The sequence below is a fragment of the Anolis sagrei genome, chromosome 1 (assembly GCF_037176765.1).
Source record: "Anolis sagrei isolate rAnoSag1 chromosome 1, rAnoSag1.mat, whole genome shotgun sequence".
NCBI classification, from domain to species: Eukaryota; Metazoa; Chordata; class Lepidosauria; order Squamata; family Dactyloidae; genus Anolis; species Anolis sagrei.
Window position 1 is genome coordinate 199,020,754 of NC_090021.1, and position 17,666 is coordinate 199,038,419.

General features: G+C 38.1%; 1 protein-coding gene across 9 annotated transcripts in view; it reads left to right on the forward strand.

Moving 5' to 3' along the window:
* The window catches only part of KCNH7 (potassium voltage-gated channel subfamily H member 7), a 336,293-nt gene that overhangs the window by 273,562 nt on the left and 45,065 nt on the right, over positions 1-17,666 (forward strand). For all 9 annotated transcript variants that reach the window (XM_060777976.2, XM_060777984.2, XM_060777993.2 and 6 more), the window contains 2 exons: positions 4,480-4,879; positions 14,290-14,489. In XM_060777976.2, the coding sequence (XP_060633959.2) occupies positions 4,480-4,879; positions 14,290-14,489 (600 nt within the window). The remainder of the gene's footprint in view (positions 1-4,479; positions 4,880-14,289; positions 14,490-17,666) is intronic.

Genomic DNA, 17,666 nt, shown 5'->3' on the forward strand with positions numbered 1-17,666 from the left:
AAAGTTTTCCTTAAACAGATTTGCCTGAGAAGGAGTGCCTTTTCTTGTTTTAGCTGATGAGAAACACCCAAGAATTCTTCAAACTTTAGGAGGTAAAAATGGAGGAGAGGTAGAAATAAACCAACTGAAATGTGAGGACTTAACTTTAATTGGTTTGAGCGTTGGACAATAACTCTGGAGACCAGGGTTCAAATCTATGACAAACCACTGCGTGATAGGGTCATCATATGTCAGAAACGACAACAATTTTAATTGAATCCTGTAATTGGTTTTGAATTGATTTCAGGTCAATGATGTTAGTGATAATGATGTTTTGTGATGCATTTGGAGGATGTTACCAAAATAAAAACATTTTGACGCATGACAGAACGTTGCTTTTCCTCCAAGCTGAGGGATTGTAAACTATCTCGGATGTATATGAAACTTTGAAAGACAGGACATGTAGATTGCCACAAGGGGAGAAGACTTCAGCAGTATAACTTTATTTGCGTAACACAATTTCTGAAATGCCATACCTTGGGACACAGTCTGATTTCAAGGTGGCATGGGTGAATTATTTGTGGGTAGGTATTTTCCTTTTATGCATGGGGAAGGGAGTACTCTTGAGTATCATTACTTTGCCTTCTGTGAAATTGGTATGCTCTTGAGATATGTGACAAATAGGTGATTTGATCTTTAAAGCTTAGATCCCAGCTCTGCCATGTTTCTTGACCAGGTTTTGCTTGTTACTAAGCCTTTTTAGTAGACTGAAAGGAAAGTTGGGGGGGGGGGGTGGGGACCTCAGGGGATTCAAAGAGGTGGTTTGGGACTGTGGAAATCAGTTCTGCCTTTATAATATATTACAGGGAAAACTAATTTTATTTTAATCTCACCAGGTTACCTTCTGGGAAATAGGTAGTGTCTCCTGGTGACACTAAATCCATGTCAGCTTTTAATTTCATCTTTATAAGAGCTCTCCAGAGTGCTAAGCCTATTCATGATTAGGTTCATCCCCTTGCATAGCAAGCTTAAATTTCAGTCTAGTACATAGTGTGGATTCACCACTCAACTGACATTGACATCAATAGCCACCAGTGAAAGTAAGTGTTTCCTGACTAGCCATCTTGGCCAGTTTTTGTGACTGGAGCAGGTCTCTCCCATAGCGGGTCTTTGTGAGTATGTCCAGGTATATTGTGAGAATTCCAGCTACTGCCTAAAAGTTGGAGGAGCACCATAGGCATTATGTGGCACTATTAGTTTACTTATATTTACCCCCTCTTATTCTAGTTATCTTGGTATTTCATTTTGTGAATGGCAACCTTTGCTTAATTCATAGAGTACATTTGTTTTTTGGATTGTGGAAGAAATATGAATATGTTACATAGACCACGTTTTTCAAATACACCCACAACGGATGTTGATTTGAGTTCATTACTTAATTTGTTGGCACTGCCATTATGAGGCGATGGCATGGGGAGCTACTATTACAAAACTCTTCTGTTGTGTTGCTGCAGGAAGAAAGTTTGAGTTTGGTATAAATAGAACATCTTGTTTTCAATTAACGTGGCCCATGATGTGCTTTTTTTCTCTTTCTGCTTTCCAGGCTACTATTACCAAGTTCTAAATCCAGCAATGCATAAAATATACAAAACCTTAATAAAACATTAAAAATGGCACTTAGTGGAAAGAAACTAGCAGGCCAGATTCTCCCACCAGAACTTGCTGTGTTTTTAGCTGTTAAACATCATGTATAATGCATGCTTTTTAAAAAGGGAAATCAGAAAGGTGGTTGTGATGAGATGAGGAGATGGGGAAAGCGAGCTCTGTGTTCTTCTTCACTCGGCTTTAATTATCACACATTCAGTCTTTGTCGGCTTGAAGGGCAGACGAAGCTTCTCTGATTGCTATTTAAAATGCTGTGTATAGTATTGAGTCTTAGGGGATTAAGACTGGATAAGCCCCTGCTGTTGTCAACTATGGAATATTTCAACATAAAATTAAAAGGTATCAGAAAGTTCCAAATTTGTAGTTGGAATACAAGACATGACATATTTATTACCTGATCAACTTGAATTTTGAAGAAAAAAATTGCCTGACTAGATAAGAACAGAGGGCTGTCTAGTTCAGTAGTGTGTTCTTTGCAGTTGTCAGAATGAGGGCTTAAGTACTTAGTTACAGTCCCCATTGAATGCTGGTAGTATAAGATGACTTGGGTGCTTGGAGACAGGGAGGAGAAAGCATTTCCCTTAGTGATAGAGTACCAGCTTCGCAGGCAGGAGTTGTCCCTCAAAATCAGGAGTAGGAATTGTGGAAGCCCACCTGTCACCCCAGCTCTCTTCCCTCCCATCAGCTCTCCCAACCGGTTCTGTCAGATGTATTGTCGAAGGCTTTCATGGCTGGAATCACTGGGTTGTTGTAGGCTTTTTGGGCTTTATGGCAATGTTCTAAAAGCATTCTCTCCTGACATTTCACCTGCATCTATGGCAAGCATTCTCAGAGGTTGTGAGGTCTTCTAGAACATGGCCATACAGCCTAAAAAACCTACAACCCAGTTCTGTCAGATTTAAGATGTTGCACCCTGAAACATCAAATAAATAAATACTCCATATACCCCAAACAAAAACAGAAAATATTACTTCTGGTTGCCCAAAATGACAGCTTTGATGATGCACTATAGCCTTCTAGAGCTCAAAAACGCCCAAAAATCAAATGGTGCAGATTCCTGGGCTCTGGAGCATGCCGATCGATCCCTGAGGTTGATGGCAGTCAGAGGCAGCCCTAGGTAATTTTCAACGGTAAGCAAACAGTATTTTGGTGCCCCCCCCCCCCACACACACACCCACACCAATCACTGATATATATTTTCTGTTAATCATGGGCGTTCTGTGTGCCATATTTGGTTCAATTCCATCATTGGTGTTCAGAATGCTCTTTGATTGTAAGTGAACTATACATCCCAGTAACTACAACTCGCATATGTCAAGGTCTATTTTCCCCCAAGAGCGCCTCAAAAGCACCCCTGGGCAAAGATCAACTATACTGCAAATGCTTACTTTGCGTAATGGGTTGAGTCACCTCTGATGGCAGTTTGTCAACCAGATCAATGATCCGATTCAGTATAAAGTAATTCTTTATATCCAGACTTCCATACACCCTTTGCATGGAAACCATTGACAGTCCTATGCTAACACATTTATCATAGCAAACACATTTGTAAACTATAGAGCTCTTCATCAGATATGTGGAATATTGTGATCAGATATGTGAAATATTGTCCATAATTTCAGGAATACATGGTTTGACATGGGCTCATAGTGAAATCAGAGGCAGGAAGTATTTACAGTGACTTTCACAAAGCTGTTTCTCAAATGATCTTGGCACTAGGCAAGCCAATTAATGCTGCAACATGGTGGAATCTGTTATCCTGCTTCAAACATCTGGCAACGAATTGTTAAGTCAGAAGTCTCTCACTCTAATTCTGTTTCAAGTTTCCTTCCTTCTTTGAAAATCTCCTGCATCAAGCTCCTTAAATTCTGTTTACATCCATGAGCTTAAAATCCAGTTTGATGTTTATCTGGAGGGGAAAGAAGCTTTAAAATATTGGATGGTGGGAGACAGTGCCAAACATTCACCTTAGGATATGAGCTCTACATGATTTTGGCTTTGAGATTTTTCTGCCAAAGGAAAAGGGAGGGGTGCCTTGTAAACAGAAATTAACGGTCAAGAAGAACCAAAGAATAGAATGAACTCAACCAGAAGCTTTGTCCTTATGTTTCTTCAGCATCACCATCCACTTCATTTTTAGTGTTTCAAACTACTTTTTGAAAATAGGGAGATGTAAGGGTAGCTTATAATATGAGGCTGGCTGCATAGTCTGCTCTCAAAGACCAAAAGAAAATATCCTGATCAGTTTTCTTTGGACTGAAAGTGCCTACCTTGATCAAACTTGGCTAACTTGGTCTGCTTAGATGGAAAACTTACTCAGATCTTCATGCACTTCCGTTAGATCTCACCTGAAGAATGTATAAAGCTAATGAATGACAGTGTAGTCCAATACATGTCTGTTCAAAATTAAGATCAATTTTCTTAAATTCAAGGGAGCTTATTCCTAGGTAAGTATGCATTGTATTTCTGTTGAAAGGTATAATAAGCCCATGAAAATTGCTTAAAATGTCTCAGTAGACCCCAGCTTAGAATGTGATTATTCTTCATTTTGATAAACAAGCTATTGTTAAGGCTAAGGGCACTTCATTTCCTATTTGCCTAGGTCAGAGGTCTTCCCAGTGCTTTGGACTTCATTTCTCCAGTTTACCTAACTATTTGCCATCTTGGCTTCTGAGAGTTGAAGCTCCAAGGCTCTGGAGGACGAAAGATTGAGAACTACTGGTCTGGTCCATTGTAGGTTCACATCATCAAATGTATTTAGCTCCTTCCTTGGTTTGAAAAACAAAAGTTCATTCCTAACTGTTCATTTCCACTTTTCTTTGTGTGTTCCTTCAGACAACCACCCTAATAGGCCTTCTGAAAACTGCTCGGCTACTGCGTTTGGTGAGGGTTGCCCGGAAACTGGACAGATATTCTGAATATGGTGCTGCTGTTCTGATGTTGCTCATGTGCATCTTTGCACTCATTGCTCACTGGTTGGCTTGCATTTGGTATGCCATTGGGAATGTGGAAAGGAATTATTTGACTCCTAAAATTGGCTGGTTGGATTCCCTTGGACAACAGTTGGGGAAACACTACAATGTGAGCGACCTCAGCTCCGGACCATCTATCAAGGACAAATACGTCACAGCTCTGTATTTCACCTTCAGCAGCCTGACCAGTGTAGGATTTGGAAATGTGTCTCCAAACACCAACTCTGAGAAGATCTTTTCCATTTGTGTCATGTTGATTGGCTGTAAGTATGAAGCCTTTTTTTTTTTCATTTTTATTCCCTACTTCAACCCTATCACTGCTACTAACTTAATAATGAATGTTACAACAGTTTTATATTCTAAACGCTTGAGAACACTTGAAGGAGAAAGAGATTGAAGGAAACTCATGATGCTCAAGGGGGAAGATATAGGCTCTTAGGCAAGATTCCTCTTCAGAAAACCTCTTCTTCGGGATGCACTTTTGCAATCTCTTTTCAGTGTCAGTACACATGAGTCAAATTTTGGGGGGGAAACTTTTTTCTGTTTATTTGTCTATATTTTTTGTTTGTTTTGGATAGCAATTCTTAGAAATCTACAACCAGCATGGCCACTAGGCATGCTCCCTAGAGAAGTCAAGGAACTATATTTCCTAAAAGTAATTTTCCTGGGTTCTGTCTCTAATCCATATGTGGCTTTTGATGCAAAATATGGGTCTCTAACCAAATTGTCTCTCTAAGAACCCAAGTAATGTATTCAGATCATTTATAGACTGCATGATGTAATGGCTTGTATGTTGAAGTAGGACTTGGGGTGAATAGATGGTGTGCTGGTCACGGAAACCCATTAAGTGGCCTTGGGCAAGTCACACACTCTCAGTCTCAAAGGCCTGCATGAAGCCTGCATGATAAATTCAGCATAAGTTTAAATAACAACATAAACAACAACTTTTACATTTAGAAATTAAGCACCGCCTATGGCTGATAGATAATCCTCTCACATGTAGAAAATATATACTAAGAGGACAGGTCAAATAGTGAGCTTCTTGCACAGTCCTGAACCTTTTAGATTGAGTGAACTTATTCCCTAAGACAAGAGTGGAAAGCATGTGGCCCTTCAAATGTCATTGGAGAGTAATGCCTGTTGATATCTTAGTTGACATGGACATTGTGGAAGATGATGGGACTTAGTCCATTAACACCTGGAGGACCACATGCTCCCTATCACTTGCCTAAGGAGCATGCTGGGGTGGCTCCTTTAACTGTGTCCCATCATTCCTCACTATTGGCTAGGCTGACAGGGGCTGCTGGGAGATGCTGTTCAACAACATCTAGGTTGCATGATTCCCACATCTCCCTTATGCCCAGATTTTGCTATCCTGTTTGAAAGGTCAGGCTTCAGGCTTCAGACATTACTTTGGAAATCCCACTCCTTCTCCTTCTCACCATCAAAAAATATCATTTTTGCTTGGGTCAGAAAAATTCCATTTATACTTATATTGTTCATTTTAAGAATTCTTGATAGCTTAAAGATTGAAAAGGTACTTGCAGTCCATGTTCCAAGGATCTTTAAAAGGGGCACATCCTCACAGTGCTATGTACAATTTACTGTGTTTACTTTCTGTATTCTCAGTAGTCTAGTCACCAAACTTTTCTATAGGGAGTGTATTAGAAAGGAAACTAGGTCAGGGTTAGTTCTTACACTAAGTGGAAAGAAAGCAGCATGTAGCATATAACACATCTCACTGTATTTCCCCGAGACCCAACCTTTGCATATAATTCAAAGACATCGTCATATATGCAAATATATGGCTGAGAGCTAATTTATTTCCAGTTGTAATTCTTCCTTATTCAGAGACCCTTGTAGTAACTTCAATGATGGCTTAATCCATCAAGGACTATTAAAACCAAATCAAGTCCCCAAAAAAGTTGAGTTCTTGATATGGTTTGGCATTTAATAGAATGGATGTGTCTTGTCAATTAAAATCCTCACAAAAATGAGAAATTGCAGCAAATCTATTTTAAGTGGCCTTTTGCCTCCTGATACTTTCTTTTCTTAAAGGTTTTCAATTAAGAAATGAGAAACGTAGGAACAAGTGGCTGTGCTAACAAGTATAAGGAGATATACAGAATGGAACATTTATCAATATATTTGAATATTCCAAGCTTAATCTATTGTAGGCAAGAGTGATTTAAAACAAAAACAAAAAAACAGCCTCGTTACATTGATTCTTTACAACCAACACACTTGTAATATGACATAAAACAATATTTATCCAAATAGGCAATGTACCTAAATTCTTTTGAGAGAGCCTCCTCAGTGGAAAAATACTGATTCTCCCATGTGACTCAGTGGGGCTTCTGACATTATCTTTACAACAAGGGGAAAGAGCCAATTATTTAAAAGTAGGAACCTTAGCCACGCATACTTTGTAACCAATATGTAGACGAAATCATCAAAATTGGGCTTCATATGCCTACTCCCCTCCGGCCCTAAGGAACATGGAGATTACCGTCACTTTGAGTCCTGGATAGAATTTGAAACTTCAATAGGAGCATCTTGTTCATCAAAAAGTGACATAAGGCAAATCTGTACATCTGTTTAAATTCCATCTTCTACAGAAGAGATGGACAGCCCTGTGTTTCTTTGCAGAGCTGGACAAAAACATTCTAGACTTGTGTACACTGCTGCTTAATCTGTAGCCGATCTGGAGTAGTAATGCTCCAGATTGGCTCCACATAATAATATAATATAATATAATATAATATAATATAATATAATATAATATAATATAATATAATAACTTTATTTTTATAGGGTCAAGATAGGTCAAAGTCAAATGGATGACAATGAACAAAAAACTTTAAATCTGCTGCCTTTTCATCCCAAAATCAGGAAAAGACATTTTTTTCTATCTTTCCCCCGTCTCTCAAAAGAGCCCTCCCTCAGGTGAAAAATATCACATGGAAGTTAATCTCTAGACTTCCTTCTCTGCCGGGCAAGTTGTCTGTTAGGCTCTCATTTTGTTATAGGAGATTCTTATGTTGATATGTATTGAGCTATTTCTTGTGGTTATCTACAGAGAATTCTGAGATAATTTCCTCTGTGGTTAATATACTTTAAAGAGAACATTGTCGTTTTAGGGACCACATGTCATTTTGTTTAAGAGCGTATTCTACAAATTTAAATAGCATTCATTTGGGGAATCAGTAATCAAGGTAGAGCATTAAAATTCTCATTGAAGTTGTGTGGTTTTAGTACAACATTAAAGGAACTTTCATCGCAGTAGCTCCCCTATCTCTCCTCCTTGAAATTAAAAGAACCCTCAGTTTCTTTTGTATCTAAAAGCAGTGGAAAACACACATTAAAACCAAAATTATAATAGTAAATTAAGGGTATATCATCTGTTTCTTATCAGGAACTTTTTTTAAAAAATGCACTCAATTTGCATACATAATTCCAATTACAAATTACCAATGTAATCCTATAGTCTCTAGGAGAGTAACTCCTGCCTTAGGTGAAGCAAAAATAATCTCTAGCTGCTCTGCCAGTGGTAGAACCAAAACTGAGATTGAACAGTTTGAAGGCAGCTAAAGACTGGTAACACATTTTCTTCTGTTAGCTGAATTGTCAATTAGTTTAAGTGACATTCTAACTTAATTTAATTGGAACAGATTAGGTTAATTTCACTGGATTGGATGCCATGCAGTGGTGACGCATCTGCACTGTAGAATGTATGTAGTTTGACACACTTTAACTGCCATGGTTCAGTGCTATGGAATCATGGGATTTGTAGTTTGGTGAGACACCAACTCTCTTTGTAAGAGAAGGATAAAGACCTTGTAAAGCCGCATGATTCTACAGCATTGCGCCACGAGGAGAGGAGGGTAAGAAATATAATTATTGTTGTTGTTGTTGTTATTATTATTATTATTATTATTATTATTATGTCAAACTATGTTTATTCTACCATGTATATGCACTCTCAGACCCCTGTAACTGTGGAATCCATATCCACCATTTTGCTTATCTGCGCTCAGTGGTCTCTCTGAGCTTTTTTTAGGTCTTTAACTATGTTCCAGCTGAGAATGTATTCCCCACAGATATGTTGGTCTTAATTATTGTAGTTTGATGTGTTTTGAGGCATTGTTTCCTTAAGAGAAATTTAAGTACCAGGTTCAATAATAAATAACGTGGAAAGATTAGGTTTCTACATCTCAAAAAAAAAAGAAAAAGAAAAGCTCAATATGTTTCAGTAAGCATTTTATTTAAAATTCTCTCTCTCTATACACACACACACACACACAAACCAATGTGAAAGGTAGGACAAGCCTTGGATAAATATTCAAAAGCAGGGGAGGTTGAATTCTCTAAGACCTGTGGGCCAGATGTGGCCCTCCAAGGTCATTTACCCTACCTCCGCCCTAAATTTTAGACTTAGGGCCACACTAAGTCTGAAATGGTGTTAATGCAAACAACAATCCTAATTAACTTGACTAAGTAGTTGGTTAAAATTGTTCTTTCTTTTAAATATTGTATTGTTCTTTTTGGGGGGTGGGTGGGGTTGCACTACAATTAAGATATGTGCAATGTGCATAGGGATTTGTTCATGTGTTTTATAAACTATAGTCCAGCCTCCCAACAGTCTGAGGGACGATGAACCTTCCCTCTGCTTAAAAAGTTTGAGGACCTCTACTCTAGGGCACCAGATCCTATCTGATCTTGCAAATTAAAAAGAGCCAGCCTGGTGATTACTTGGCTAGGAGACTATCAATGAATAACAAGCCCTATAGCTATTTTTCAGAGGAAGCAATTGTCAAAATCACCTCTGAGTCCTCCTTGCCTAAGAAAAGCCTATGAAATTCATGAGATGGAAGGCACATACACTCACATTCTGCCACAGAAACCTACTTAGACTGAATTCAGCCAGGTGGATATAGCAGTCAAACTGATAATCCATGAATATAAGCCCAAAAGTGGCATACAGGTGAATGGAAGTTTCAGTCCTAACATTTCTGACTTCAGGAAGATAGACACCTGAATCTACTACTACTACTACTACTACTATTATTATTATTATTCATTCATTCATTCATTCATTCATTTATTTTATGTCCCACCCTCTCTCCCCAAGAGAACTCAGGGCAGTTTTTAACAAATGTCGGCAAACATTCAATGCCGTAAAAGACAAAGACAAAATACCACCCATCCAGATCCCAAAAACAAATTCACAAGTCCACAAGTCCGAAGACCTAAGTAGAACTATTGAGAGAAGGAGCTAACAACAACAAGGCAGAAAAAGCTACCCTGATGTTGGAGGATGCTGGGCTCTTTGGTTTGCATTCTGCCACTCAGTTTGCATTCTGTCACTTCTTGTTGCTGTTTTTTATACTCACTTTTTTCTCTGCTTTCAGTGCTTTCAGTGCAATCAGATACTTTTACATTTAACAGAAAAATATGTTTCCCACTTGCAGAGAAGCACTGGGAACAGACTTACCTATTTCATTTTTTTTGTTTCATTTTGTTCAGTTGGACTCCTGCTAAAGGCATAGGAGCAAAGCCAGTAAGAGAAAGGTGGCATCCCTCTCTGAGCCACATGACATACTGTGCTTTGCACACTCTCTGTAAAGAGGGTATTCACGGTACTAGTAAAGGTGCATGTATTTGGAGGTCAATTTGTTTAGAAACAATCCTTAACTAATTTCAGCATTGCACTTTATTTTCAAGGAAGTATGATTTAATGCATTTGTAAATACTCTTCCATACAGCATGCAATATTCAGTACTGTGAGTTTGTATTCAAAGTGTTTGTAAACAGGGTCATTCTTTGTCTGCGTAACTGAGATATTGATTTCGTACATTCACTCTTTCAAAAACTTTCCATGGAAAAAAGCTACATACGCAAGCAGGCAAGAGAGCTCTGCTACCTAACTCCATGCTCAGAATATTGTTTAGCACTTGAAACATTAGGTGTGAACATCAATTAAGTGTTAGAAACAGGAAGGTTAATTCATTGCTGTGAACACTAATGATCAAATCTTTATAATTAGTTGAGTTGTCAATAATTAACTTATTTTTTTAATCGCATCAGGAGCGAACCAAGGGTACAGTTGTGATGTATTTATAAAACACCAAGTTTAAATTATACTAAATGTCCTTTGACAGTAGCTGGACACTTGGAGTGGCTCTGGTGTCACTGTGAGAAGGTCCTCCATTGTGCATGTGGCAGGGCTCAGGTTGCATTGCAGTAGGTAGCCTGTGGTTTGCTCTTCTCCACACTCACATGTCATGGACTCCACTTTGTGACCTCATTTCTTAAGGTTGGTTCTGCATCTTGTGGTGCCAGAGCGCAGTCTGTTCAGTGCCTTTCAAGTTGCTCAGCCTTCTGTGAGTTCGGGCGGGAGTCTCTCATTTGGTATTAGACATGGGTTGAGGTTCTGGGTTTTAGCCTGCCACTTTTGGACTCTCACTTGCTGATGTGTTCTTGCAAGTATTTCTGTAAATAACTTGTTATCTGAAACATTAGTTTGTGAAAGAATACAGAATCCCACACAAACACCTGTGCACATACACAATTCAGTGACTATTTTTTCCAAACTCCATCAAAAAGTATGATCTGTAAAAACAAGTTGCAGAGTGTGTGTTTTTCTCATTTATGTTTCATATATACTTTAAACATAGCTTGAAGGTAATTCAATATAATATTTTTAATAAATGTTTTCATGGAACAAAATGTTGGTACATTGAATAAGTAGGAAAAAATGCATGGACAATTTTGGAGTATTTCAGATTTTTGAAATTCCAGACACGGGATGCTCAATCTGTGTTTAGCGATCTGTATCTTTTTACTTCAGTATTAGCCAAAGGAGTTTGATGAGACTGGATGTATTCCAAAAGTTCAATTTCCCATAAAAGGGAGGGGAATACTCTCCATGTCTACTCATGAATGAGGAAGACTTTGTATTTAGTGGCCTAATTACTCAGCACTATGTTACCACAAAATTACACACTAAAGAAGTTTAACAATATTTTCTTTTGAGTAGGCATGGAAAAAGCATAGGTTTGGATCAGTGGTTCTCAACCTGTGGGTCCCCAGGTGTTTTGGCCTACAACTCTCAGAAATCCTCTCCAGTTTACCAGCTGTTATGATTCCTGGGAGTTGAAGGCCAAAACACCTGGGGACCCACAGATTGAGAACCACTGCTTCAGGTAAATGACTCCCAGAAAGACACAGAGGCGTAGGCAGGGGGATACCAACCTTAAAGTCCTGATGTTCTCCAAGCCGCACTAGAGCTAAGGAACCTTTCTTTAAAAATAAATCAGCTCCTCCTCGCCCCATTCAACTTCATACCAGTGCCCATATTTCCTTCCTTTCCATTCATCTTCTGATTGATTCTGCTGTTTCGCAGAATCATAGTGCATTTTTCCCATAACTTCTTAGCCACCTTTTTTTCTGCTAAATCTACCAAAGGAAAAGCTACCTAGTCTAACAAATTAAATTCATCTCACTCAAGCATGAAATTAACCAAGTGATGTGGGCCTGGGTTAATCACTACAAATACCCAATGAGCTAATAATTTATAAAGTTAATCCAATTGTTATTTCCAAGCAATGAGGCTATCACCTGCTACCTAGTAGACATCTGGAAAGAAGGAGTCTACATGCCAACAACTGAAGTGGTGAATTTTGAAGTATAGGCACTCATATTAACAGTGCATATCCTAACACTCCATCCCTTAAGAAAATCCAAAAATGTAGGTGCCTATTGGCCAATTCAATAAAGACACTTCTTGTGGTTTTCATCTACAACGTGGAAATGTTTTTTTTAGTAAGTCTAATGCTTTTTGCCCACTCAAGGCCAAGCCACCCTCAAGCACTAAGAATTGCAATAGGGATGGCTCTAATTACTTTGTCTGCATTCTCCTACATCACCAATCAAATGATTAAATGAGGCATAGATTTCTTTCAATCGATGTGTTTTGTTGGTGGGTGTTTTTTTTAACAGTTCATCTTTGTACTTTGTATATAATTTGTAACTTTATTTTTAAAAAAACATTAAATGTTAAGCAAGCACATTTCAAGACATTAGCTTTGCACTAGTATCTGCAGTTAGCCAACCTACATTGTTAAGCTGGGACAATAGAACAGGTTTGCATTTTGCCGAGGCATTATGCAAGGCAGCAAAAGCCATTGCCTGATGTTTTACAACCTCAATGAGAAAGGTACTTCTTGGGATGAATCTGCATGTAAAGGAGGTCCTATACTACAGCATCAGAGATAGTGTACCTACCTAATATCATTGGGACAATTCAAGTAACCTTCCATCTACACAAACCTTTTGTGCTTGGTACATGGTAGCAAAATGTTCAAAGGAGATTGTAGTTGACCGACAGCATTGCAGAACAGAATTGTCCCATTTTTTCTAATTGAATGCTGTGAACACCTATAAACAACTCAGGTTGCTGTCAAAATTACATAGATTGTTGAATGTTGCTTTGAAATATACCTATAACATTCAGGTTTCTGTAATTCTGACTCACTCACTCACTAATTATACCTTTGGTTTCTAGCAGTACATTATTGAATATAGACATGTCAGGGACATTAAACTGGTACCTCTAAAATGTAGGGTAGGCAGATAATCAGTTCTACTTACTCAGTTGTGGAACACACATATTTTTTTGAGTTAATGCTGTTGTACACACCTGTTGTACATAACCTGTCTTTGTCACCCAGAAGATTTTTTAAAATTCTAATGCCACCTTCATTCATGCACAGGTAAAGTTATTTACTAACCATTATTCCATTAGTGATATACATGTGCTTGTCTGGCTTATATAGGTTGAATACCCCTTATCTGAAATCCTTAGGACCAGAAGGATTTGGGGGGTTTTTTCCCAGATTTTTTAATATTAGCATATACATAGTGATTTACTTTGGAGTTGGGAACCAAGACTAAAAACAAAATTCATATATGTTTCATATAGACCTTATACACATAATTTTCCATTAACTTTATATACAATATTTTAAATAATTTTGTGCATAAAATGTTGTGTACATTGAGCCAACAGAAAAAAGCTGTCACCCATGTGGACAATATTGGATTTCAAAGTATTTTAGATTTTGGAATTTAAGATAGGGGGATACATATGCCTCTTTTTGGATAGGATATAGGGGGCTATTCTATAACACCATGTCCAAAACCTTCTCCGTCCAGCTATCAGGCTCTAGGAGGGGCTGCTGTTGAGAATGGGTAGCGAAGGGAGAGAGTGGCAATTCAGTGGAGGAAGAAGCAATTGGTCTCAGCTACATGGTGGGAAATAAAAGAGGATATGTTCTCAGGTGGTGTGTCCCCTCCTTTCCCTTTCCCACAGAGCTAAGACCTGTTATATTGCCTTCCTTCGAATTGTTTCCTTCCAACCACATTGGTTAGGAGCAAGGTGCTTGACAACTGCTGTGCCAGGTGGAGGACAGAGAACTGTAGGGACAGGATGCTCTGCCTCTTGATGCAGAGCATTCTTGGATCTTGGCCCTCAATCCTTTTTTCTTTTCCTTTTGCACTAAAGATAAAAATCTAATAAATTTGAATTTAGAATGCATAGTTAATTAACTTTGTATATGAACAAGTATTATGATACTAACTCTTTTGTTTGTTCTTGTTTTATCTTCTCCAGCATTAATGTACGCAAGTATTTTTGGAAATGTGTCTGCAATAATCCAAAGACTGTATTCAGGGACGGCACGGTATCACATGCAGATGCTGCGTGTAAAAGAGTTTATACGGTTTCATCAAATTCCCAATCCTTTGAGGCAGCGGCTTGAAGAATATTTCCAACATGCATGGACATACACCAATGGCATTGACATGAACATGGTATGTAAGTCTGCTTTTGCAAACTGTCGATAGAGAGACAGACAGAGACAAATAGATAGGCAGACAGATAGGTAGATACATAGATACAGATATATCCACGACAGCACAGAAGGAAGATTTTATGATTTTGGGAAAGCTTAGAGATTGAAGTTAACATTCTGTTTCAAGTTCACATTCATGCCATTATACATTTCCATGGAATGTTGTGTCATGTTGACAGTCATGAATTAGTCAATGCAATGTGGGATAGGTTCATAAAGCAACCATTTCCACCCTTTTTGGGCAAGTGTAATGGTTCTGCACCATCTGGATTTGGCTGTAGGAGCTAAACTATCATTTATAATATATTCTTTTCCCTGTAAAAACTTGTTTCAGGACTGTTTTGGCACAGGCCACATACAAGCAATTAATTCCCCAAGAAATTGAGATCTAGGACATAAAACATTAACTGTAATTTCATTCTGAAAAGAAGATGGGTAGCATAGTATTACACATTTTAAGTTCCCAAACGTATTGAAGGGGATGGTGGAGAGCTATGTTCCTACATATGGGATATTTAACAACTAAAATCAACATGTTCCTGTCCCTTTTAGTTTATTTAAAAAAACCCTTAAAAACAGAAATAGATACAGCAATTGAAAGCAGAAGCATTATTGAAGGAGTTGCTGCTTTACCTTTTCCCTTTCTTAGGTTTGTTCACTCAGAACAATGAAATTTGTTCACCCACAGACAAGGAAAAATAGAGAAGGGTCCTCCTACATTTACAAAATTGTAAATTCCATAGCTTTGGAAATTTGGGTTTTTTTATGAACAAACATGACCCCAAAAATGAATCTTCTAAGCCAAGAACCACTGAAATGAAAGACTTCCAAGGTATTAGACTGGGGCCCTGGGAAATAAGACCGCTGGTAATCTCCTAGTTAAGGGATACATTTTTTCAGTGGGAATCCTCCATCCCTGAAATGAGACATTAAAAAAAATTCCCAACAAGTTCTGGAGCAGATTGTGATATGCCCTTGTGGGCACGAAAACAACTTTTGGGATTCTAGACAATATATTTGTTTTGGTATAAAGTAAGTATACAGAGGTTTTTGAGAATGTGAATTACATTGTACAAAAAGTATTTTAGATACAGCCTTGGTAAGAAAACAGAGGTCACTTCTAAACAAAATAAATGATAGTAATCCATTGACAAGTAACCTTTTAGTCCGCACAAAGCACATTTCTTGTCCAAATCCAACACAAACTCTGAATTGCTATGATTTGTTGTTGCTGTTGTTTTTAATTTTGGAGTGTGGATATAGTAAGCTATGAATGTACACAATGCAAGTCCAAAATCAAGCTAATCCAGTCCAAGTGAGGCTAGATAGTTAGTAAAATAATATATGTTAAACTTATGAATCTAAAAGATTGCTTCATACCAAGTCAAGCTGCTGGTCCATCTTGCCTCGTTAGTGCCGCCAAGCCAACAAGAGTTCTTCGAGACTTTTTCAGATTTTTTAAAAAAATCCATCCCTGTCTAGATTTTTTAGGAATTGAAGCTGGTTCTTTTCCTTGCAAAACCTGAGTTCCCCGACAAAGTGGTGGCCCTACTTCCTTGTCTTTGTTTAAGACGCGGTGTTCTTTACTGTCCATTTGGCTGATAATGATAATCAAAGGTTTTGACACAACTAGTTTCATGTGAATGCCAAGAACTTGCAAATTTAATAATTCACAGACTTTACTGAACACTAGCATGGAGGTGAAAGACACTTCATAAGATAGTTGCTGCAAGGATATTACAAAGATTATTTTGTGTCAGCCTTTTCCTGACTGGCTGGTAATAACTTATTACTAGAAGAATATGTCACTATAGGAGCCCCCGGTGGTGCAGTGGGTTAATGTGCTGAGATGCAGAACTTGCTGACTAAAAGGTCACAGGTTCAAATCCGAGGAGTGGCGTGAGCTCCCATTGTTAGCCCCAGCTTTGAAAACATGTAAATGTCAGTAGATCAATAGGTACCACTTCAATGGGAAGGTAACAGTTCTTCATGCAGTCATGCTGGCCACATGACCTTGGAGTTGTCTATGGACAACACTGGCTTTTCGGCTTAGAAAATGGAGATGAGCACCAATCCCCAGAGTCTGATATGATTGGACTCAATGTCAGGGGAAAACCTTTACCTTTTTTATCTATATCTCTATAGGGTAAGATAATGAGGAACATAGAGTGCTTTATTGGAACAAACAGCAAATTCCTTTGTTTGGCTTTTGTGGCACTAAGCTCTGATGCAGCAACAGTCATGCAATAACTGCACAAATGCAATAGGAAATGCAGTTTTATATCTTCTAAAGTATTTTTCCTAATTTATAACTGCAGTTATTACTCTTCCAATGATAAAATTTAAAAGATAAAATATGTACTGTGCCAGAACAAACCAAATATCATTTTTTTTTTCAGACCATCAGCCTCCTTGCCTTCCTTTCTCAACTTGCAATTATCAAGCAGTCCCTACATCAGTGGTAGTGAAAGCATAGCTTTTGGGTCATTTTCAACTCCAAACACTGTTTGTCCACTTTTTTCAACACAGACTCCCATCCCCAAACCCCTTTCCAAAACCTAGACAAACGAAGCATACATGGAAAGGTCAACTATTATGCCTAGAGGCTCCCAGGAGTAAAATATTTATTTTAATCATAGCAAATTGCCCCACCAAAAAATCTTCTGGGTGCCCCAACAAATCCAAACATCATAACCACAAATGAATTCTGGTTGCAATTTTCAGATAATTTTCAACTAAAAGAAATATGTACTGACTGATTTTATCCCCTATCTTTATCCAGTATGGGATGCAACAGAGCAGGGTGCCTCACTTGGGAAGGGGGTGAAAAATTGTCATCACCCCAATAATACTATGTATACTCTGCTGGTCCTACCATTATAGAAGAGTGAGGCAACCAGATGGATAGTTCTGGGCATTTAGATTATGTCCAGACTGCTGTTTTCAAGCACAGATAATTTTATTTATTTATTTATTTCAAATATTTCTATCCCATCCTTCTCAACCCCCGAGGGCGAACTCATGGCGGCTTACAACTGGAAACCATTAGATGACAACAGCAACAAACAATCACAGTACCAAACAAATTAACAATAGATAAACAACAAAACTATAAACATACATTAAAATATTAAGG